At 40.2% G+C, this 23,331-nt stretch overlaps 2 protein-coding genes across 4 annotated transcripts in view; one reads left to right on the top strand and one right to left on the bottom strand.

Moving 5' to 3' along the window:
- Positions 1–5,563, top strand: part of LOC136950449 (sperm axonemal maintenance protein CFAP97D1-like) — a 62,089-nt gene extending 56,526 nt beyond the window's left edge. The window contains exon 6 of the mRNA XM_067244796.1: positions 5,275–5,563. Coding sequence (XP_067100897.1) covers positions 5,275–5,283 — 9 coding nt within the window. The 3' untranslated portion in view covers positions 5,284–5,563. The remainder of the gene's footprint in view (positions 1–5,274) is intronic.
- LOC136950446 (1-phosphatidylinositol 4,5-bisphosphate phosphodiesterase delta-3-A-like) overlaps positions 1–23,331 on the bottom strand; it is an 84,227-nt gene that overhangs the window by 15,642 nt on the left and 45,254 nt on the right. Inside the window, exons 8-14 of one of the 3 annotated variants that reach the window (XM_067244791.1) lie at positions 20,440–20,592; positions 19,360–19,506; positions 19,017–19,164; positions 15,827–15,943; positions 7,459–7,637; positions 6,690–6,825; positions 6,115–6,194 (exon numbers count right to left, since the gene is read on the bottom strand). In XM_067244791.1, the coding sequence (XP_067100892.1) occupies positions 6,166–6,194; positions 6,690–6,825; positions 7,459–7,637; positions 15,827–15,943; positions 19,017–19,164; positions 19,360–19,506; positions 20,440–20,592 (909 nt within the window). In that variant the 3' untranslated portion in view covers positions 6,115–6,165. Of the gene's footprint in view, positions 1–6,114; positions 6,195–6,689; positions 6,826–7,458; positions 7,638–15,826; positions 15,944–19,016; positions 19,165–19,359; positions 19,507–20,439; positions 20,593–23,331 lie in introns of those variants that run through there. The other 2 variants (XM_067244789.1, XM_067244790.1) reach the window with 2 other exon arrangements.

Genomic DNA, 23,331 nt, shown 5'->3' with positions numbered 1-23,331 from the left:
CGAGGGCTGAGAAAGCGGATCTGAATTCAGTCGAAAGGGCCACTCTATGTTCTTCTAACATGGCGGCAATGGCGTCCATATCAGAACGGCCAGCAGCCACGCTATTCTTGGCAGTAGTGTCGTCCTTGTACTTCTGCAGTTTTTCGTGGCCATCTTCTCACAGGATCGATTATTAGGGGTTAATAGTTGTAAATGAATATTCGTAGGGTAGGAAAAAAGGGGCTAAATTCACTACATTTATAAAGTAGGTGGGAGCGTGAAGTAAACGTGTCTACTCCATGTTCACGACGACCGGAACTCCACAAATTTACCCTCTAGAAGCAGACTCAATAGGTCCCTAAAACATCTCTCCTCCTTTCATTTCCCTGAAAATATTACTGGGCAATATCTTGTCCAGTTTGTCAAGTAGGCTATGTCTTGGTGAATATGGCACACAGCAATGCCATTGAGCCTTTTTTGTGTCATGGTTGATCGCAACCATGTTTTCAATCTGCGTAACGCACTGAAACTGTGCTCTGCCTCCGCAGATGATATGGGCACCACCATCAGCAACCTTACTAGTGTCTCTACCTGCTAATACACGCTAACAACGTTACACACGCTAATACACGTTAACAACGTTACACACGCTAATACACGCTAACAACGTTACACACGCGAATACTTCGCTAACATCGCCTAATCAGCTGTGCAGTTATTAACCGATGCTTGTGGCCTTACGTAGGGAGAGTGGTGGGGACGGATCGGGGTCACTAGGATTCTGTCCCCAGTGCCATCTGCGCGCATGACTCCTCCTACAATTCTTGTCCAATCTAGCGCATATCATCGTCAGAGAAACCCTCACTCAAATTATCAAAGGATTTTTGATTTTCAAAACTGTTTTCAAAAAACCAAACAGGAAGTTGGGTCATATCTCAGTAACTCTTTGACACATCAACACCAAACTTGGTATCTCGACTCGGAACCCTTCTGAGGATGTCAATTTTTTTTGTGTCATGTGACCACTGGGAGTGGCCGCAGGAAGCAAAAATGCGTTTTGGCCAATAACTGTTGATTTGTTTGCCTTTATTAATTGATTCCTTTGTCTCGTGATATCTTGGGAGATCCTGTGTCTAACACATGATAACGTGTGATACCAGCCGAATTGATACGGCCGCCATTTTGAATGAATGAAAATAAGTGTTTTCTCTACTCCTCCTACAAAGTTTGTCCAATCTTCACCAAATTTGGCAGAGAATAGGTGTTTTCGACTTCATGCAGCGCCGGCGACGCCGACAGACAGCTGCACCTGGCTGACTTGAAGCAGTGAATGCCATTGGCTGCTTCAAGTCAGCCGGCTGTTGGTGCCGATGGCGCTGCATTAAGTCGAACACACCTATTATATTCAGACCAAGCCTCACAAAAGTTATCACGTTTTTTCTAATTTTCAATTTCGGTTTGCGCGGTGAAGCCTGGCAGAGCTATACAATATAATATAAGATACGATAAAATCAAATTATATACCGTATTTCTTTGATTAAACGCTGCCCTCAAATCAACGCCGCCCTCGAATAAACGCTGCACCAAAAATGAACATTGTTATAAACGCCGCCCTCGATTAAACGCCGCACCAAAAAAATCAGAAAACGGTTATTTAATTGGTTGAATTAAAACAGTATTTATTACACAAGTAAATCACAAGTGTAGGCTACTTTAATTCCCTCAAAGCACTGGCAGACATAAGTGGCTTTCTTGCTACAGGTTTATTTGAAGCTTTTTCTCCAAATCCACCGTGAAAACTAAACCCACAGTATAACGAGAAAATAAAGACCACATTAGCTTAATATGAACATACAATGACATGCGCAGCATGTAAATAACGTTCACCAAAGTAAAATACAGACAAAAAACAACATACCTCGTTGGCTGCATGCTGTAGGCTAAACAAGGGAATAGAGGTTTCCTTAGATTGCTAACATCCGCTATAACAACCTTAAACTTATCGGAGCATTAAATTGTCCGTGCTTCGCTCGCTGTTAGCTTGTCGAATCTCACTCACGAGCGTCCCAAAAGGCCTTCAAAATAAAGGCATTTTACTCTTACCAAATAAAGTCACTTAATAATACTGAATGCAATTATATAATTCTAAATTATGACATTGGTTGAAAACAAATTATACATTGTTATAATGTAATTGCGACAATTACATGACGTAGGCCTACAATATAGCGAGGTAGCTGACTTCACCACTCGCGAATTCGCCTTTCATCAACCCCAAGTTTGCGTGCTACAGATCTGTTGCTGCTGGTGAGTGCTTTCTGCACAGCTTTCTGTTTGAAAGCCAGTGGTGTAACTATAGGGAGTGCAGCTGCACTAGGGCCCGTGGCGAAAGGGGGCCCGTCCTCAATCTCATCGTAGAAGTGAGACAATCTTACCGGCCAAACCATCTGCTTTCACATTGAAGAACTGACCGGGCCCCTCACTCCGCTCAAAACACCGAAAGAAATTCATATGATCCAGTCCCATCAATTCGCAAACATTTCTCTATTATGGTGTCAGTTATTCATAATTATGAGCTATCACCTGCCCAATAAACATTTTAACAATAGTCAGTCTTAACAAGAGGAAATAATTCATTTTGCCTCATTTGCCTTTTGCTGAATGAAACAAGTCTCGTTTTTATTAAGTAATTTTGCCATAAAAAAATAGCAAGGATGTCTGGGTAATATTGTTGTCAAAGATTCTATATCCCACCCACACATGTTGCGATTGTTTCCCATCCTGTTGTGTTGTGTGCATTGCGTTTCGTGTTGAGTAAGCGATAAGTAGGCTACCCCGTGCCCCTCAAACACAAAAGTGGCTGCAGGAAGCAGCACGAACGCAAAGAGCAGGATGAAAGGGTGACAAAGCTGGCAAAATTATCTTCATTTGGAGGCGAAGAGTGTTCAAGAGGACGCTACGTCTGACCCCGAGCCCAACAGCAATGAGTGTGAAACTCAGCCACCAGGGTAGGATAAACACATAATGTTTACTGTCTGGTATAGCCTAATTGAATGCATTTAGACATGGCTAATAAACGTCATAAAATGCACGTATAGGCCTATAGGCTAAGGCAGCAGCCAGGTTAGACATTGTAAACTGCGCAGGATTTAGTCGGAAAATCTAGATAGGCTAAACGTTAAGATAGCATATCTTACGAAAATAAAATCAAACATTCACCATTAAAGTGACAGTATTTTTTTTAGACTATAGCATTTCACGAGCAATTTCCTGTTGCAGGCCTAATGAGTCGGACAGAGAGGATTGCAGTGAGTCAGTTGTGGTCAGTGATCGTCAAACCGAAGCAGGAGTTGACAGTGATCAGGAGGACCATGTTGAGGAGATGCCAGTCAGTGCAGAACAGGATCAGACCAAAGCAAGAGCAGGACGACTGTCTTGTTACCCCCCAGACAGGGGGAGTTTTGATGAAAATATCTTGGACGCTTCATTAAAAAGATATATACTTACTAATGGCTCTTGCAAACCTAAAGGTCCTTTCGCTAGGACAGTGGTTCCCAATCCTAGTCCTCGGGCCCCCTGCCCTGCATGTTTTAGACCAGGGGTCACTAATTGGCGGACCGCTGTCCGGGTCCGGACCCAGGCGGTTCCTAATCTGGACCCGGACCTATAACCGATATATTATTATGGAATTAATTCCTTTTGACGGAACGTTTCCATTTTAACCGGCACATCTGTTTGTTCCAACTAAATGTGGTTTCTATCTTACTTGTCCAATACAAAGGTCCAATCAGGAGCTTTAATAACTGTAATCACCATGACAACTCACTCACTGAAAGTTGGCCGCAACCTCTGTGGGTCAGGTCGTTTGTGTCATTCGCAACAACGCAGGCTAATCGATTTGCTAACAGTACCCGTTTCTTCCTTAGCGAAAAACATGGCGTGCTCTAAACCCCGCAAAAATTTGATTCCAAAAATACCTAATTTCAGACAAGTATGCATTTGTGCTTCCGGTGGGGAGCACAAAACCGATGTGTTTAATGAGACGGTTGCCCTTGTCAATAGTGGTAGCTAATGTGAAACATCACTATCATGGCCGTGGGAACTAGTAGTGCTGTAGCACCCCCTGACAGCACGAGAATTTCCAATGATATGACTTGAAAATTCACCACCGCGGCACAGCCCAGCCCCGCAGTAGCGGACTGGCCATCGGGAGCACCGGGAGAAGAATAACAATGGAAAACCAGGCTAAGAAACGTAAGGGTGGGGCTGAAACATTAAGAGACAGAAATACATTACCTTCACTAGACAAGGTTTTACCATTGAAAAACGTCTATGTTCATTTTACATAAAGCTCCAAAAACTATTTTGTGCTCAAATAAAGGCAAATTGTCTCGCATTAAGTATCCTAGCGTTCTCACGAACTAGCATCACATCAAACATAGAATGTGCATGCCCTATTTTTACTCCCAGTCCGTCCCTACTGCCCCGCAACATTAAGCACCCCCCTCCCCAGCAGCACCCCCCTGATAAAATATCCTATGTTCCCACGGCTATGGTCACTATGACACAAAGCATGGACACTTTGAACAAAATTACCCCCAGAACTCTGAGGTAAGGGCAGGAAAAATAAACCATAATTGTTCCGGACCCTGGACTGAATGGAAATTTGGTTAGTGGACCTTTTGGGTTTCTAATTGAGTACCCCTGTTTGAGACGTGTCCCTGCTCCAACACACCTGATTGAAATAAATAGGCTTCTGTTGAGCTTGATAATAGTACCAAATGGGTATCAAATAATACCCATTTATTTGAATCAGGTGTGTTGGAGCAGGAACATATCTAAAACATGCAGGGCAGGGGGGCCCGAGGACCAGGATTGAGAACCACTGCGCTAGGAATCAATTCAATCAATTCAACCCTTTTCAGAGTCATTTTATCACATCACAACAAAGGCCGGTATCAAACTGCCCTGTGGTTGGCTTTGCTACTCACCAAAATTGGATTGTGTTTACTGTGAACCGTGCTGGCTGTTTGGGGATCGCAGTTCACCTCATTATAACAACACGTGGGTGAAGGGGGTTAGAGACTGGAGGCATTTAGCAGAAAAAATAGAACGGCATGAATCCTCTCAATCTCATTTTACAGCATGTGTTGTCTTTGAGCAATGGAAACTTAATGGCACCATAGATGTGCAGTTGGGGAGGGATGTTCGTAATGCAGCACTCTTTTGGTGACAGGTGCTGGAGTGTATTGTAAATGTAATGCTGACTCTGGCTTGTTGTAACATTTCTTTCAGGGGCCATAGGGAGGTATTGGGGCAGCCAAACAGTGGGAATTTCCTTGCTATAATCAAGCTCTTGGCAGGCTATGATCCTGTGCCACAATCTCCCTCGCTCACCTCAGGGTCCGACTCCTCCCACCCTGGACACACTCTGTTTCAGCCACTCCCCTCCGGCAGAATGCTGCGGTCCATCAGGACCAAAACCTCACGCCATAAGAACAGTTTCTTCCCATCCGCTGCTGGCCTCTTCAACAAGGCCAAGGACTCGCACTGATATAACACTTTATCTATATTTATAAGTCCATCCACCACCTATTTTGCACAAGTAATTTTGCACTATGCTGCCCGATTCATATCATTTTGTATCTTATCTTGTACTTGTAATAGAATGTATCTCATTGTTTAGCTCTTTAGTACATTGTTTACCTCTTTAGTACACTGTTTAGCTTAGTATTAGACCAAAAATCGTATTTATACATTCAACATTTTCTACTTTTTGTTGTTGTTGTAAAGATCCACATACTGTATGTTTATTGTATGCACCTTCCTGCCACTGTAAATTCTTACAAAACTTACATGGCAATAAAAACAAATTCTGATTCTGATTATACCCTTATTGTAATGTGTGCAGTCAATGGCATTGATTACATTTGGGAAAACTGTTTTCGCTGTAAATTACACTTTAATGTTGGTCTCGTCAACCGCAGTGAAAGGCAATCTAATGTACCTTGGGGACAGGCGGATCATGTCATCCCACACCTCAGGCATCACATGACCGATGGTAGATTGTCTTTCCCTCACCTGTCTGCCAGCTCCCGCTGAAAATCCCAGTCGCAGAGAACTTTTACAGTCGATGTGCTTGACTTTTCCTTGACTTTTGTTGGGCATTCCAACACAGGACCCCGCTCACTCAGTACAGAGATCCAAAAGAAGGGCTTTTCAGATATGTACAATTATTTATCAACCAGTCATCATTGTGGGCCAATAAATCAGCACAATCCCTGAACTCCCGCTTGCCTTAATCTCCCATTGGCAATATGCTCCAAAAGAACTAAAGCACTAAACCACCGATAGTATATGACAAATATATATCACATTTGGCATAACTCACTTGTGGCCCAAATTCACACAATTTCTTTCTGGCTAAATAGGCTAAAGCGATATCATTGGCATAATTTGTAGATAACCTATACAATTTACTCCCAGTAAATCAAGTAAAACTGTCATTTGTTAAGCATGCACGCATTTTCTCTCTGTATTTTTGTCACTCTGTGTCGCCGTATAACAGCTAAAAACATAGCGTACCCATAGGTTCTAAAGTGCGCAGAAGGAACGCAGATTCTCTCGCCACGTTCTTTCATAAATCTGAAATTCTGTGAAGAAACACCCGTACACGTTTCTGCGCCTTCGTACATTTGGCCTGTGTTTACCGTTGTTATCAATGCGATGGGTCTTCTCCTTGTTGTTGTCTATAGGGACACCATGTGTTTCCACCCACACCCAAGGGTCCACTATCGAGCTGGGCTTGTCCCACTCTGGTTTAGGAAGCTGCTGGGCCGAGATCACCTTGAAGGGAGTGGGACAGGGATTTTGGGTTACTGTTAAACAATTATGTTGTTTCATGTAATGCTCAAATAATCTCAATGATTATGTCTGGCGACCAACACAAGACTGCAATCAAAGATTTTGATTTACTAAATTCTATCTGTATGTATATTCAAAATTCTGTTTCTATCAAGTTCAGATAGAATCTTTATTTACATGTAATCAACGTTCAATATTAGCAGTCAAACAGCTATCCCAGAATGACTTTTGAATAGACCAAAAGAAAGACAATTTGATAAAGATCACTTTCTCTACCTAGATTGTGTTTGTTGTTGTGGTACCTGATAAACTGTTTGTAGACTGACCTGCATGTTGTATTTGAGATCCTGTTGCAGCACTTGTGAACACAGATTCTACCTACAAATGTTTTAACATGTTTTCATTTGAGATGTTATTGCTGTACTGTCCTATAGTCAGAGTTATGTAATGTTGTAGTTGAGATGATGCTATTGTTGTACTGGCAAAAGTAGGACCATACTTTGACATTAGCCACTGATATCCTGTGCACTTCTGTACCTCTGCTTCTTTGCTGTGGAGAAAAGCAACTGCTGAATGAATAAACTATAAGTGTGTGTATGTATAATTCCCATTTACCTGTATGGTGAGATGGATGGGGTTGTGGCCTGGCCCACCCCCAGTATTGTATGGGTTGAAGTTACAGTCAGGCTGGCACATGAAGGACGGTTTGAGGACATAGCCACAAAGGCCGTTGGGTGTGAATCTCCCCTGGTTCAAGTCCATCTGTTCACCTGGAGTCTGGAAGTTTAATGCCACTGGAAGAATAGAGGGATACATACAGTATATCTTTTTTGAGCTTCAAAATAAAGGTCCATACAAATAAATAATGAATATTAAACCTGATGGCCTACTTATGTATTTTAGTTTCTTTTACATTGAATTGTGGTATTTAATAGTCTAATAATGTGCGCTAAAATATAAAGAATATTTGTCAGTAAATTGCTTAATGACCAGGTCCAGGTTCCTAATTCTTATGTTAATTGGGGTTAGGTTATAACGGCACGCACACATAAAATAACCTTCAAAACATCCATTTGTACCGCAAGCCCAGAAACCGGATAGGCATTCAAAAAGGATCTCGCCAAGGCAAGCTCCTGAGAGTCAACATTAGTGATTGCAACACTTTCTGGACAATTCTGCTGAAGTAACCAAACGCAATTCTAATTGCGACATTGAGATAACCAAACTCAGTCTCACTGTGGATTAAAAGGAAGCCTTTAACAAAAGAACCTTTTGTGAAAGGTTATATGGATTTGTTTAACTACTGCCAAGACTTAAATGGACTCTGCTTCAACCCACAACTACAACACACCGGCAAAAGTAAATGCAAATAGCTATATTTCTTACTTGTGACATTGGCATGAAGTAATTTATATTGTGTGTGTTTCATTAGACTACATGTAAAACTAACTCTCGTTAGTTTACCACTAGACCGGGGGTAGACTACTCAATAGGTGGGCACGGTCCGGATCCGGACACAGACGCAATACAATTTTCCAAAATCAACATTCTAATTTAGTCATGATCCAAGCGAGTTTTCATTGGTGCATGATTTCACGCCCATATTGTTTTCCTACCAGAGCCATATAAAAAGAGAGTTTGCGACACTCCCATGGTTATCGAAGAATGCGGAAGTAAAACGTGTCACATGCGACCTATAGTTCCAAACATTGTATTTTCCACTGCTCAACCCCATTCATTTTCAGTGTCTCCGAAGCAAGTTAGCTGGTAAATTGATGAAAATCCTGCATTTTTTTATATTTCTACCACCACATATCAATTGTTATTAGTAGTATTTTATACAGCCAGCTTTAGATAGTTTATCGTAAGATTATAGCTTGTTAGATTCTAAATGCAGTTAGAGCTAGACTGTAGGTCTAGTATCTAACGTAAGCAACACTTTTACTGAAGCTAGCTAGAGAGCACGTGTATGGGTCAATACTGTTAACCGGTGCCTTTTAATGTCCCCAGGAAATCCTACTTCATAATTGCTATAAAATGTTAAAAAATGTTATTCTAAAAGGCTTTGATTATAGGTTTAGGTCTTCCTTATCATATAAATAACCAAAAGGTGTCTTTAAGACAATTCCTTTGTATTTTAACCACTTTGGGATTTTGTACACATGTTCGTTTTGCCATGTCCCCAGCACAAATTATCAACTTTTACAATAAATATCAGTCATTAAATAATAAAATACTCAAATGATTTGCTCATTATGTTTTAGATCAAGTTAAAATATTTCTACTTATATAATGATGATGATTTAATAATGTAAACCATTTTTGGGGGGATTTACTGTGTTTGTCCCAAAAAAAGTTCCACCCTGTTAGTTTGTAGTTTTTCCCTCTTAAGAAAATAGCCTACACTTCGCATGACACAAAGTTCATGAAATTACATAATTTCAACTTTGCCAACTGAAAAATCAAAACCTTAAATTTCCACCCTGTTAGGCTACTTTAAGAAAATAAATACAATTTTATAATTTCAAATATGGTTTATATAAGAAATAAAATGCTGTTCACATGTAGGGTCTCATGCTAGCTAGATCATGATCACTCACAGAGCTAGGGCTAACATACTTAACACAATTCACCCCTGTTAGGTTCCCCCCTGTTAGGTGTCAGGGTGTTAATATTGTTAGAAAAACTAACTAAAACTGCTTTATTAAGTTGTATTGAGGTTATGAGGTTAAAGAGTCAAGTGGCTGAGCGGTGAGGGAATCGGGCTAGTAATCCAAAGGTTGCCAGTTCGATTCCCGGTCATGCCAACTGACGTTGTGTCCTTGGGCAAGGCACTTCACCCTACTTGCTTTGGGGAAAATGTCCCTGTACTAACTGTAAGTCGCTCTGGATAAGAGCGTCTGCTAAATGACTAAATGTAAATGTAAAGAAGGGCATCAATGTTTTGTGATTTAGGCCAATGTGTTGTTGATTTTATGTTTATTGTTGGTGGTAATTTCACTCCTGTTATGCTCCATTCCACCCTGTTAGCTGAACACAATGAACTCATACAAAATTATTTGGTAATCATTTTTGGACAATAAACAAATCAAAATGAACAAGGGACATATAATGGACAAGAAAATTTAAATACTGTTATGCCTTTACATTTTTTAAGCTTTGTGATTGTTATTCATATGTCCTAACAAAGTGGAATAATGTCACTGTCCATGTCTGAACCAAATGTCCATAATTATTAGGATTTAAGTGCATGAGCTTGGCCAATATGTTTTCAGTTTAACATATCCCTTTCCTGATTGAATGTTAAAAACAGGGAAAATAAATACTTTTGTTTTCAGAAGATACACCGGTTATCAGGATTGACCCGTATCATAACCAGAAGTCAAGTGGTTTATAGTCTGCCAATTAGTTCTAGTTATTGGTGTTCGTTGGCATACAAAGGATCTTCACTTATTAGCATAGTTAGTACATCTTATTAGAGCTAGCAACAATGAATTGCAGATTAAGGGGTCCCCTATCGTCCAGATAGCTCTCAACGCTCGGCAGGAATTGCAGGTCCACTCACTAAAAACAAACTTGATCCTCTCACTGGACGTATTGTATAATAAAATGTTTTATTGAATGCAATTGATTGCCTTGTATATTATGTTCTATTTACAAAACTCATTGGGCCTCATTCACCAATATCTTCCTAAGTTATTTCTTAAATTTGTTCTTAAGAAAGTTCCTAAGAGAAATCTACGTGTGATTCATGATGTGCTCTTAAACAGCAGAATTGTTCGCAGGTGTGTTCTTAGAATGATGAATCCCAATATTTCGTAAGTTGAAAGCTTGTGCCCCATTGCTCCTACTTAGCATAGGTAAACGCCCCGTTAATTCCCATAAAAGGGCATGATATGGCAGGGCCGTGTGCACACTCAGAGAAATGTCAAAATGACGTGGTAAAGACGGTGGAGGCCTCGACAAAAGACAGAAAACCTTTAATAATTCTGAAGTGGAGGTACAGCTGCAAGAAGTTAGCGACAAACAACACATCATATTTAATAGCGTCAGCTGTGGATACAAAGCAGTAAATAAAACCGATGCATGGAATGCAATTACTCATGCAGTGAACGCTGTATCTGAAGAAGTGCGCAGAACTGATGAAGTGAAATGAAATGGTTTAACTGAATTCTAAAGCAAAAAAACATATTTCAAAACATAGCCTAGAAGACAGTTGACTGTTACAAAATATCCATGAGGACTGCTCTTGGTAGCCTAAAGCGTCCCAACAGGTACTCGTCACTCTCTGCAAATAAATCGGTATGGTCACGGAAGATGCGTTCCCTCCTCAGGGGACAATCTGCAAAATTTTGCAGCAGCAATAAACACGCCATTGTGTGATGTTGTCTTAGTGTGCGGAATAAGACTACTTTGGGCCTATAAATACCGTGATAAGTCACTTATTATTGGATGGCTAGGTTCCCCGTTAACATAATTGATGTGAATTGAAGGCAAAGCAAGGCTAGTTAATTTAAATAGGCCTAGCACAATTCATACACCATGGCAATTCAAAGTGCTTTTATAAATGAGCAGAAGTGTAAGTGTAGTGTGTATTTATTAAAACAAACAAACATTTAATTATGTGTAAAATAATAAAAAATATTAGTTGCAAGATTATAAAAGGAGACAAAATATTCCATTTTAAATTAGAACGGACGAAAACAGCATAACTACTTATTTTGCGCAAACATGTCAACTCTCAATTGTGCTTAAGAGTGGTCTTGGGTGTGCGTACATTCTGTTCTTACCTAAGAACAAATCCCAAATAAGAAAACATTGGTGAATGCCATCATTTTCGTGAAAAATGCGTAAGTGGGGTTTAAGAGCAAATTGTTCTTAAGAACATTTGGTGAATGAGGCCCATTGTCTTAAATTGAGCAGTTGCTGGTGTGATTGCTATCTAGATTAGATTCAACTTGCATCAAGAACTACAAATATAAATGTTGTTAACATAGTCAATTATAAGTGGGTTTATGAATACAAAAACGTTTTTAAAATGTCCCATTTCAGGGCTCGACATTAAGGCTTGTCCGCGACAACTGGATTTTTTTGTAGGGCAAGTGGAAGAGAAATGTACAAATTAAACCTCAAACAAAATAAAATGCCATGTTACTTAACGTTATGTGCCACTCATTATGTATATTTAACCTATTTTAAAGTAGCTATCTTTTTTACTCTGTGTTTCGGTGAAGTTGATCATTTCGTCTTGGTGAATTCTGCATTGAAAAGGTCGAGGAGGACAGCCTTTGAGAGAAAGCGATTCCCCATTGATCTGTCGCATCCAAATTTTGATTCATCCGAATTTTGATTTGAGTCACGAAAGTCTTGAAATTTGAGTGAGAATGCGTCGCCCGCATAGTCTTAGGTGGCAGCCATGTCTTGGTCCCCTGTTACACAGTTTTGACGTTAGCCTCAGTCAGACTCGGGTCACTCACTGGCAGTGAGTGTGTTCACAATGTGACATTTCACTCCATTCTACACCAAAAACGTCAGGGAGGACTGCTTTTTGTAGATACGAGCCTGCTGAAGATAGCAAGATAGCAAGAAGATACCAATCTCGGATTTCTTGTTTCATTCGTCATTTGCCTGAGAAAGCGACTTCCGTTATCCAGCCTATTCGAAAACCATTCAAACAGGTTGACAGCAGTGTTTTTTTTGGAACTACAGCGAGCTACTTGAACCACATGATCACGTGTCGGCAAGACCAAAGCGTGTCGCAACTCACTTTTTATATGGCTTTGTTTCCTACTAGATGTGGTTTCTTCTGTGTCCAATCCAAAGATATAATCAGGAGCTGTAATAGTAATGACCATGACAACTCACTCACTCAACGTTGGCCGCAACCTCTGTGGGTCACGCAGGTTGTGTGTGTCATTCGCAACAACGCATGCTAATCAATTTGCTAACGGTAGCCTACCTGTTTCTTCCTTAGCAAAAATCATGCCATGACAAAACCCAACAAAAAGCGAAAAGTTGATTCCGAAAATCTCAAATTTCAGACAGAATGGACTGACAATTATGCATTTGTGTTCCCGGTGGGGAGCACAAAACCGATGTGTTTAATCTACAATGAGACGGTTGCCCTTGTCAAAAGTGGTAGAGCTAACGTGAAACGTCACTATGTCACAAAGCAGAGACACTTCGAAGAAAATTACCCCCAGAACTCTGAGGTAAGGGCCAGAAAAATAAACCATCACCCTGGACTGAATGTTAATTTGGTGAGTGAACCTTTTGAATTTCTAATTGAGTACCCCTGCACTAGACCATTCCTGTTCTTAGACAAGGTCAAATTATTTTCCCCTCTTCCCGCTCTTTTCACCTTTCCATTGTTCAATTTGTTATCCAACTCTAATACTAAAAGAATAACATTTCCAGGACTGTTAATTATATTTACATTTACTTTAATAAATCATTGTGCATGGGTTTACGAAGATCATCTACAGGGGGGCAAGGGGGGGCAGTTGCCCCCCTAACTTTGGTGCCTGGACTGGAGCGACCGTCACCTTAAGGTTTCCTAAAAAAGATGGGTGATCATGTTTCCTTTGTGGACTGTAATTATCATTTTTTATTATAATAGGCTACTTGAGTAGGCCTATTGTCTGATGTTTTATACTTGTAGTCCACTGCATCTAGGACAAAATTATTGTACTTTGAATTTTCATTTAGCTTTTTATACTTTTATTTTTTTAAAGATGCAGTTTTGTTTTGTTTGAACACTGGGCTCAGGCCCGGAGTGGCCATCGGAATAATTCACGTTGGGCCGCTCTGCCCGCTCATAAATTGGGCCAGCAGATTGCCTGCTTTATCTTAGTTTTTTCACACACCGAATAAAACCATATGTGTTAAGTTTGTTAAGTTAGTGTGTGTATGATAAGTAAGCTAATAGGCTACACTAGGTTTTAATCTAAATAAGCGCATGATCAGATTGTGCATTAAAAAGTGCAGTTTTCAGTTGTCGCGCATGATCTCTTTCTCAAACAAGTGTGTGTACCAAGGTTGTTGCCATGGAGACAACCCTAAACCATAATTTATTGTTGTGGAGGGAGTTAGCAAGATTAAGCGGATGTGAAAATAATAAAATGGATTGGAAAAAGATGCCAGGAGGAACTGAAAAAGTCAGGTAAAAAAAATTAAGATCTGTCACTTCATAAATCTATGTTCCTGCAACAGTGGGAAAAATATTTTTTTCAAATCGTTCAGGTAAAAATTTGGGTTATAATTTCCGCAAAAGATTTAACAATATGAGTCCAACGTAATGTTTATATTACATAAAGCTCCCAAAAAAAGGTTGCACTGAAATTAATGCAAAAAATCTCGCTTGCGCTTTGCGCGCTCGCATTAATGTGAAGTTCTGATTTCACCTCACATAAAAACCTTGACTAGGTCCTAGGTTTGGGTTAAGCCCCGAATGTTCAACGTATGGCTCGGCCCCTGGTGGGGATGGGCTGGTTTTGGCCATTACACTGCCGAAAAATGGGTCCCACTCCGGCCCTGACTGGGCTTATTCCTGTTGTGAATCAAAAACGCTTGTAGTGTGTAAGGGCATGATTAAACAATAACTACCATAGTTTTTTGTGTTTGTTTTGTTAAAGCCATTCACATATAGTGATTCCCACATACCGTTTACCCATGCCACCCTCCCAAGACCTCTTGCCAAGCCTTTGCCACCCCATGTAAAATGTTCTCGATCCGCCACTGCCGTAAACCAATATCGAGGTGGTGCCCCGATGACTAAATACTTGATTATAGATCAAGTATATCTATTCTTAAACAACCACACCCTGCTACAGTCCCCTGAAGCTGCTGTTACGTGATGCGATTTCCATCATTGTGCAGCCGGTTTTCACGAGGCTACTTTTAGCGCAAATAGGGGGTCAATGGTCCCCTATTGATCGGTAGATGGAGCTTCTTGCAAGCAATCAAGGCAAGGTTGGAAACTGAAGTGGCCTTGGTCAATCTGTCCCTCAAGTTCCCTTCAACGTATAGTCTACTCAAGTCAAGACACCGTCAACATTCCAAGCATTCCCATGCTTACACAGCTTTTTCACCACCTCAAGAATAGGCCCACATTTCCTTTAGCTTTCTAAGATGTAGACATTTACTTATTTATTGTAACTCACTTGACTCATTTATACCTCTTGATATTTCAGAGATTAATTTATTTGTTATGTGTATCCGATTTACAAAACATAGGCTACAATTATTGTTGCCGCTAATGTCATAACAAACTAATTGTGCGTACGTGTCTATATGGCTATGTAGTGAATTTAATAAAATTGTTGAAACAATAATTTTGCATAGACTATACATTTGTAGCTGTAAATCTTATTTACGATATAACCATCTTAATAACATATTTGTGCAAGTAAGAACTTGCGACATCTGCTGATAGAAAAGCAAATCACAGCTTTGAAAGACAGTAAAGAAATGGCTGAATGTGCAGCTGGTAACAATTTAACATAAACAGGAGGAAAATAGCTTTGAACTAGCTTTTCCTGGTGTGATTTTCTAAATAATACTGGGTGATAAAACACACATATCTAGGATACGTCAAGAAAAGCAGGATCCTGGAATTTGATCGAGTGTGAAGATATAATTATTTTTCTTTTCACCGCAGTGAAATGACCGGCGCTCATTACTTCTGATGATTGACACAAATCATTCACACCGTCTGAAGGCGTGAAAAGGTCAAGAATCTTTAAAGGGGGATTTCTGTACTAGAGCATTCCAGGTTTATTAACATTCAGATACGCGAATCTTCAACTATTTTCTGATTTCAATGTCTGACACATCATTTGAAATCTTACAATCTGCACTTTCACAATCTGTAAAAAACGGAGAAATGATCCTTGGCCGACAATGGCCCCTTTGCACCAGAGCGTATCACATATTATACACAAACAATTCTGGTAATTCCAGATCAAGGTGACTGTGTACCTACCAATCTGGCAACCTCCATTCCACATTTCTTGTGGGTCATAGTTGGAAGACTGGAGGCGCTGGCCTGAGGGGTAGATCCGACTCAGCTGATGACTGTTGTGACGTACAAAATACTTCCCTGTAGGAATGAGAGCAACAGAGAGGTTAAGGGATGTTGAGACACACAACACATAAGACTTATGCATAACCTCACATACATTTGTGCTGAACTCCATTTCATCAATGTGTGTTAATGTAATGTACACTCAAAAACATCTGGATGTATTTTGAAACGTTATGTCAAGGGTTTCATGCAGCTGTGTTGAGTAATTTAAAAGAAACTTGATTTAATAATACTAGTGCACAGGGCCCGTGATGCAGTCGGTGATTGACGGTGAAACACACAAATACAGATTCCTTGAACTATAGATAGTGCATAGTGCCCGTGATAAAACTGGTGGCATACACACACAGATTCCTGGAATTATAGATAGGGCACAGTGCCAACAATGATGTTGGTGACAAAGACAGATTTCTGTAATTGTAGATAGATAGGGCAGTGCCCGTGATGCAGCTGGTGATGACAGTTCTTCTCAGTAGTTTTGGTACCTATATTTCTCAGATCACAATTTAAATGATCTGTCATCTCTGAAGTACAACCTGTATCTATTCTAGTCAAATTGCCAATGCTGTGGTAGCCAACATTCATGCAAATGATTATGTAGCCTTCATTGGTCTTCTGTTTCCTACGTTATAAATTGCTTATGTTATGTTGATCAAAATGTTCTATATTGGTTCTATGTTAAATTGTCTTATCACCACAAACATCTAAACATTTAGTTTATAACAGAAGTCATAACATGCACAATGGTTGAGCCAGTTGTCATAATTGTAGGCCTAATTCACCATACATCGCTTGTACATTTGCAATGTGCAGGCAGTTTTGACATCTGTAAACACATTAATTTAGGTAACAAAACTCTCTGATCTATACTGATAGTATAAGATTTTATATTGTCGTCCTGTTAGCTAGCCAGCCCCTATGAAAGCAGCTGATTTTCGGTTGTAAAAGCCTAAATACATTTTCTATGGCAGGAAGGTGCATACGGTAAACATATAGGAGTTTTAAATATAAAATGTGGAAAATGTAAAATGTAGAAAATGACTAAATAAAGAATTCTAAATAACGAAGCAGATTTTCCCTATTTTCATTGCAAATGCCTTTGTTAATCGCATTTCGCGTAAGGCTACTTAGGCAGATTTGTAAACACATTCATTTATGTAACAAAATTGACTGATCGATACTGAAAGTATATCCATATTTTTATATTGTCGTTCTGTTAGCTAGCCAGCCCCTTTGAAAGCAGCTGAATATCGGTTGTAAAAGCGAATTCGCTCCTAAATAACAAAACAGAATTTCCTTATTTTCCTTAATATTCATCAGGGCTCAACATTAACATTTTTTGGCACTGGCCCGGGTTTGAAACTTACTGGCCCCAAGACAATTTTTACTGGCCCCCCCTCCAAAAGTTGTAATTTATCATTGTTACAACAAAACAAAAGACTTCTAAGTTGTGTTATTCTGTTAACATGTTTAACCATTTATTAAACACATCCTGGATATAAAAAGAACAAAAATGAAATCACATTTCTAGTGATAAAAAATAAAAAGGTAATAGTCAGCAAAACAATTGACTTTTAACCTCAAACATGACGTGCTCTCTTCCCCGCTGACAGCCATCTCTGCACAACTCTGTCAGGCTGAAACTGAAACCTCTGGTCTCTCAATGCTAATATATAAAAGCTTCCATAGCATTTCATCAGTATGATACTAAATACCCAAGTCGACACCATTCTTCTGCTGCAGTTCAATAGGCTGGCCCGTCTTAATTACGTGATATGCCGTTGTTATAAGTCGTGCAATAACACAATCTACATTTAAATTCCTGACCAGCATGGTCAACGGCCTGGAAGATGGATTGTCAACCATCCGCTTAGCTGTCACGCAAACCAGGTGCTGTCTGCTAGCATGGCTGGTCAGGGATTGTTTTCGAAAATTGTCGGTGCCTGTGTAAAAAGATCCACTTTTGTCTGCTTTAGACGGGAACATACGACAGACGACACAGTGCATCTTCGTTCCATAAATAAAAATGTTCCGTTTGAGCTCGTAGCTCTACTTTGCTGCCATCGTCACTTTATTGTCTCGCGCCAGTTGTTAAAAATGTATGGAGATTAGAGAATTACAACCAACAATTATTTGACAACCACTCGTCACTCACTACTCAACTCTTGATTTGCCAACTGTGCGCCCCACAAGCTGAAGTTATTTATGCATTTAGCAAAACATATGAAGGATGTTAACTTTTACAATGCAAATTTTTTTTTCAATCAATAATTTGTAGTGGCCCGATCGGGCCAGTGAGTTGCTAGTTTAAGTGTCCCGACGTTACTTTTTACTGGCCCCGGGCCATCGGGCCATCGTTATTGTCGAGCCCTGTTCATTATGTTTCATTATTTGAAGTCGAAATGCCAAACAACGTCAATCACGGCACTGAACTCCGTTGGATTATAAAGAGGACACTCACAGAATATGAATTCTGCAGAGTGCCCAGTTCTTGAGCTTATTGTGGGAAACTAAACCCATTCTAATTAGTACACATAGATTCCTGGCATTATTAGAGAGATGTACTCAGATTAATTCAAGTAAATATCACCGTGAATTGAGTGAGGATAATATATTATATTAGATACATATAACATTACATTCAATTAACAAAAAAACTAAAAAGTTGTTACCTAACCTAGTGAAATATTTTTTACTGAATGGAGTTAAATAAAGAACCACCCTTTAATGCCTGTGGTATTTGTCTCTTTCCTTTTGCAAGAGGTTTGTGTGGATTGTTGAGCAGGATTGGGAATAGAGGCTGTACGGTGCTCATATAAGGACTATCTAGTTCGCTGGAAAGATCTTAATTTTACCTCAACTTTCACTGACTCAACAAACCGCTAGTAAATTAAACTAAGACACTTTTTTCAAATATACAACACATCTGACACATTACCTGCTGGCATGTATTTGCTGAGTGAGACAAGGTGATTTATTAAAAGAAGACAACAGTAACCTTTTTTGAGTAGGTGTTGCTTAACATGCAAAAACAATTTATTCCTCCACAGAAGACCAACAGACATTCTCACACACAGACAGACAATACCTGAGTCTTTGATATGTTTGAGGGCCTCACTCTCTGAGAAGGAGGACATCTCAGTTGGTAGTTTCTTGACCTCAAAACCTTTAAAGGAAACACTGCGAGTATATACCACCAGCTCTGACAGTTCTGCACTCAGCTTTGAGACACGTGGCTAGGGAGGAACGTACACACAAAAAGCAGATCTACATCAAACAGTATGGACATTAATAGATATATAGATGTGGCACTTTTGTTGCAGGGACAAACAGTCCCACACTGAGGAGAAAACTGTGAAACACACACACTTCCCACCACAAAAAACTAAACACATCCAGTCCACTCAATAGTTTCCTCACAGCTTTCTCACCTTCTTCTCCTCTGCGCTCCTCTTGTGTTTCCTGTCTGCCCGGGAGCTCTCTTCTTCTGAGGAACTGACGTCTGAGGAACTGGAAGAACTCTGCAGCTCCGTCACACTTTTCTTCTTCCCTTTCACTAGAATCTTTCCCTTAAGAGCCTAAACACAATGTGATAAAATAATACATGGGGAATATGATATACATGGGGAAGTGTTTATTTTCCAAGCAAGTTTATTCAGCAGCAATTCAAAATCACTATTGTCTAAAATAGTGTGGCAGTTCACTGGTTGGTCATACTGGAGCTGACACCTAAAATCCCATTAGGGTGCAGGACAGAAAAAATTAGACGCTGAGATGGTAAATTGACGGTAACGCTTTGGTTGTATTTCGTTTTCAGGGAAGCCAGAACCTAGTAGGCATACTGCCGTACTAGGAGATCAAAAGGTAAAATAAACACTTTATGTCAAAGCAAAATCATAACACAAAACAAAGAAACCACAGACGGTCCCTCAAACGCCGTTAGAATGAGTATTCTCCTTCACATTTGTCCCCCGTGTTCACCTAATTGGGTCCTTTTAAAGAAAACACAATCAAGTTCATGCATTTCACCTGGTTATTTAATCAGGTAATTTAGGTGTCCTTAGGCCTACCTCCCAGGAGAGGGTGCCCACGGTCCCTGCATTCCACCTGAACCCTCACAATAGTTATAGGAAACTGTGCCAGAAGAAGAATACAAAATGGATCTTAAGAGTCTGAACTGAATTTTAAGACATGAAAACCTTCTGGTGAACCCAAATTCCACAAGAAGTGCAGAGAGCAGGGATATGACAAGATTGTCTACTTGGTCAGGAGTAAGGAGAGACTAAGAATATTTTTTTTTTGGTGAGATAGCATGTCTAAGAATTCAAGTGAGAGAGAGGGAAGCTTAAAAAGATACAGATACAAAGAAAGTAAGAGAGGGAGAGAGGCAAAAAAGAAATAGAGGAGTGAATAAAATAAAGACATCTACAAACACAGCAACCACCCACAGAACTTGTCATAAACCAATGAACACATCTCCAGTAAAGGAACTGTCCCAGCAGTTCACTCACCTCTGGTGAGGGTAAAGTCTGGAGCTGCTCTTCGTTGAGGGGCTTGGTGAGCAGCCGGTCTCCAAGGATGGAGCGCAGATGTCGGGCCATCACTGTCTGCTGCTCCACTGAGCAGTGGTTCTCCAGGGAAAGGATCAGAGGATAGGGAGAGCTCTGGAGTCAAATGGGTCATTTACATTTAGTAATTATTTAGCAGACGCTCTTAGCCAGAGCGACTTACAGTAAATACAGGGACATTCCCCCGAGGCAAGTAAGGTGAAGTGCCTTGCCCAAGAACACAACATCATTTTCACTACCGGGAATCGAACCGGCAACCTTCTGATTACTAGCCCGATTCCCTAACCGCTCAGCCACCTGACTGATTTACATAATGATTAACAACATTTTCTAAATACAGTCGAAAAGCTGCTAATTGTATAAACTGTATATTAAGACTCAAACTGTGATGTTTTGGGAGATGCTAGTTGTTGTAGGATATACACACAGACACTTGTACGAAAAATACCATAGAACATTGGGCCTCATTCACTAATATCTTCCTAAGTAATTTCTTACATTTGTTCTTAAGCAAGTTCATGTGTGATTCATGATGTGTCCCTAAACTGCAGAATTGGTCTTAGAATGATGAATCCCAATATGTCGTAGAATGATGATACCCAATATGTCGTAAATTGAAATCTTGTTGCTCCTATTTAGCATAGGTAAACAGTAGGGGTGCAAAACCGAACCGAAAAAAAAAAAAAGTTGGCAGCCCTGTGCTAAATGTAATACATCTAACATGATGGGGCATCTACGCTGGATATACAGAAAATACACCGAAATAACAGAGAGAACAGAGGTAATGTTTTTTTCTTCCCCCTAAACCATGACCCATAAAACCATACCGAACCGTGGGCTTGTTGACTTGTTGCACCCCTAGTAAACGCCCCGTTAATTCCCATAAAAGAGCATGAGATGGCAGGGCCGTGTGCACACTCAGGGCCTCATGTACTAACATTTTTGCGCCCACTTCAGGCGTATTTGTTTCGCAATTTGCGCGTAAAAGCATTGCGAGGTATGTACAAACATGCCGCACTGAGGTAAAAGCGCAGACATGTCGCGGGAACCGAAAATAGCAAATTGCGCTTTTCCGTGTCTTGCATATGCATTCACAGGAGGGTCGAGGGGAAAGTGGGAGTTTCCCATAAAGCGATGGGAGGGGATGCGTAAAGTGCGCCTAATAATGTATTCCGCGGTATGTACAAAAACTGCCTGTGAAAGCGCACCTTTATTTTGCTGTGAAAATTCTCCGCCTGTTAAAAGCAGTCAAACAACGGGGATGCGCATATGCCTCCTGCTGAAATGGCAGCCATAACCCGAGCAAGATGAAGACATAGGCCAAAGGATTTTTGCTACAAGGATCACACTTTTTTAGTTGAGTGAACACGAAATCATTACGCATTACAGATTAAGCAGCCATGCAATATTACAGTATTGGCATCAGGATCATTTAAACAGTCATCGCTGTTTTGACTTTGGTGGCTGATCCATGATAGAAAGAGAGAAGGAGGCCCATTCAATTGCGCGTTTAAATGCTCGCAATGTACGGTATAGTGGGCGGAGAAAGGCGCTGATTAACCGATGACCTGCAGGTTTTGTAAATACGACGTAAACTGAAGTATCACAGCATGCGCAATCTGCGGGTTGGCCATGGCGCTAATAACACTACGTTTGCAAATGTACGTACATGAGGCCCTCAGAGAAATTAGAAAAAGACGGGGTAAATCAGTGGAGGCCTCGACTCCAAAAAAATACAAACTTTAGTAATTCTGAAGTGGAGGTACTGCTGCAACAAGTTAGCGACAAACGACACATCATTTTTTGTTTTGTCAGCGGTGGACACATAGCAATAAATACTAATTTCTAGTTCATTCGGTTCCATAAAGCTAGCTCAACGTAGTTTGAACTCGGTTACAATGGCAACTTATGCTGCGAAACTAGTCTGGTCCGGGGCAGGCTAACTGTCAGGCTTAGCGTGACTTGGTACTTAACCATACCTTCCTGTAACACTGACCCAACGGGAAAACGATGATTTACCACGTATATTCTCATTTTCTTATTCTCATCAGTTCAATATGTTCAACATTAATAGAAAATCAACTTAAATAGCCTATATAGGCTACAACATTTAGCCTAATGCATTAAACGATGATGAACAATGATTTGATACACGCCACGTTAAACGTAGCCTATGGCTTGCCTAGTTTGTGATTTCAAATGTTTAGGCATCAGGCATAGGCCTATCTCAATCTAAATTATCTGAGAATAATTAGCATAGCTGTATAGTTGTTAACAGTAGTATACAATTGCAAAACAAATCTAAATCCATAGGCTACATCTATATCCTCCATTTTCCCGACACAACCATGTTAAAAAGTTAGGCTACTGGGTAATGTATTGATTAATAGTAGGCTATTTATTTAAAATAATGTCAAAAAAGTAAATTTACATGTGTTTAGAGGGTGTCTGTTTTTTAATCAACGAAGTAACTAAAGGTCTAAAAAAGGACCTCGACCTACATAGCCTATCGTTCACGTCAATCATGGCGTGTCGTTTCATTTTTATGAAGCGGTGGATAAGGGAACTGTCATAATACAAGGCTTAAAGGGAACGTTCTTTCTGGAAGAAGTCACATGGCCGTGTGCATTGCTTTTGCCGTGGTGGATTGTATGATCCATGTTTTACCTCTCTGGCTGCTTAAGAATAGGGTTCACGCGCAATTAGCTTGACTACTTAAATCTGACTTGAATTAGTAGGACCGTGTGAGCTGAAATTGGCCTTTATGGAACCGCTTTAGCCCCGCTTGACTTGTTAAGCTAATTCAATTCTGGTTTGGGACTTTAAGTCCAACTT

Source organism: Osmerus mordax, chromosome 10 (genome assembly GCF_038355195.1).
Source record: "Osmerus mordax isolate fOsmMor3 chromosome 10, fOsmMor3.pri, whole genome shotgun sequence".
In the NCBI taxonomy this organism is placed as follows: domain Eukaryota; kingdom Metazoa; phylum Chordata; class Actinopteri; order Osmeriformes; family Osmeridae; genus Osmerus; species Osmerus mordax.
Note: the sequence above shows the minus strand (reverse complement) of the source record. Positions and strands in the feature narration are given on the sequence as shown.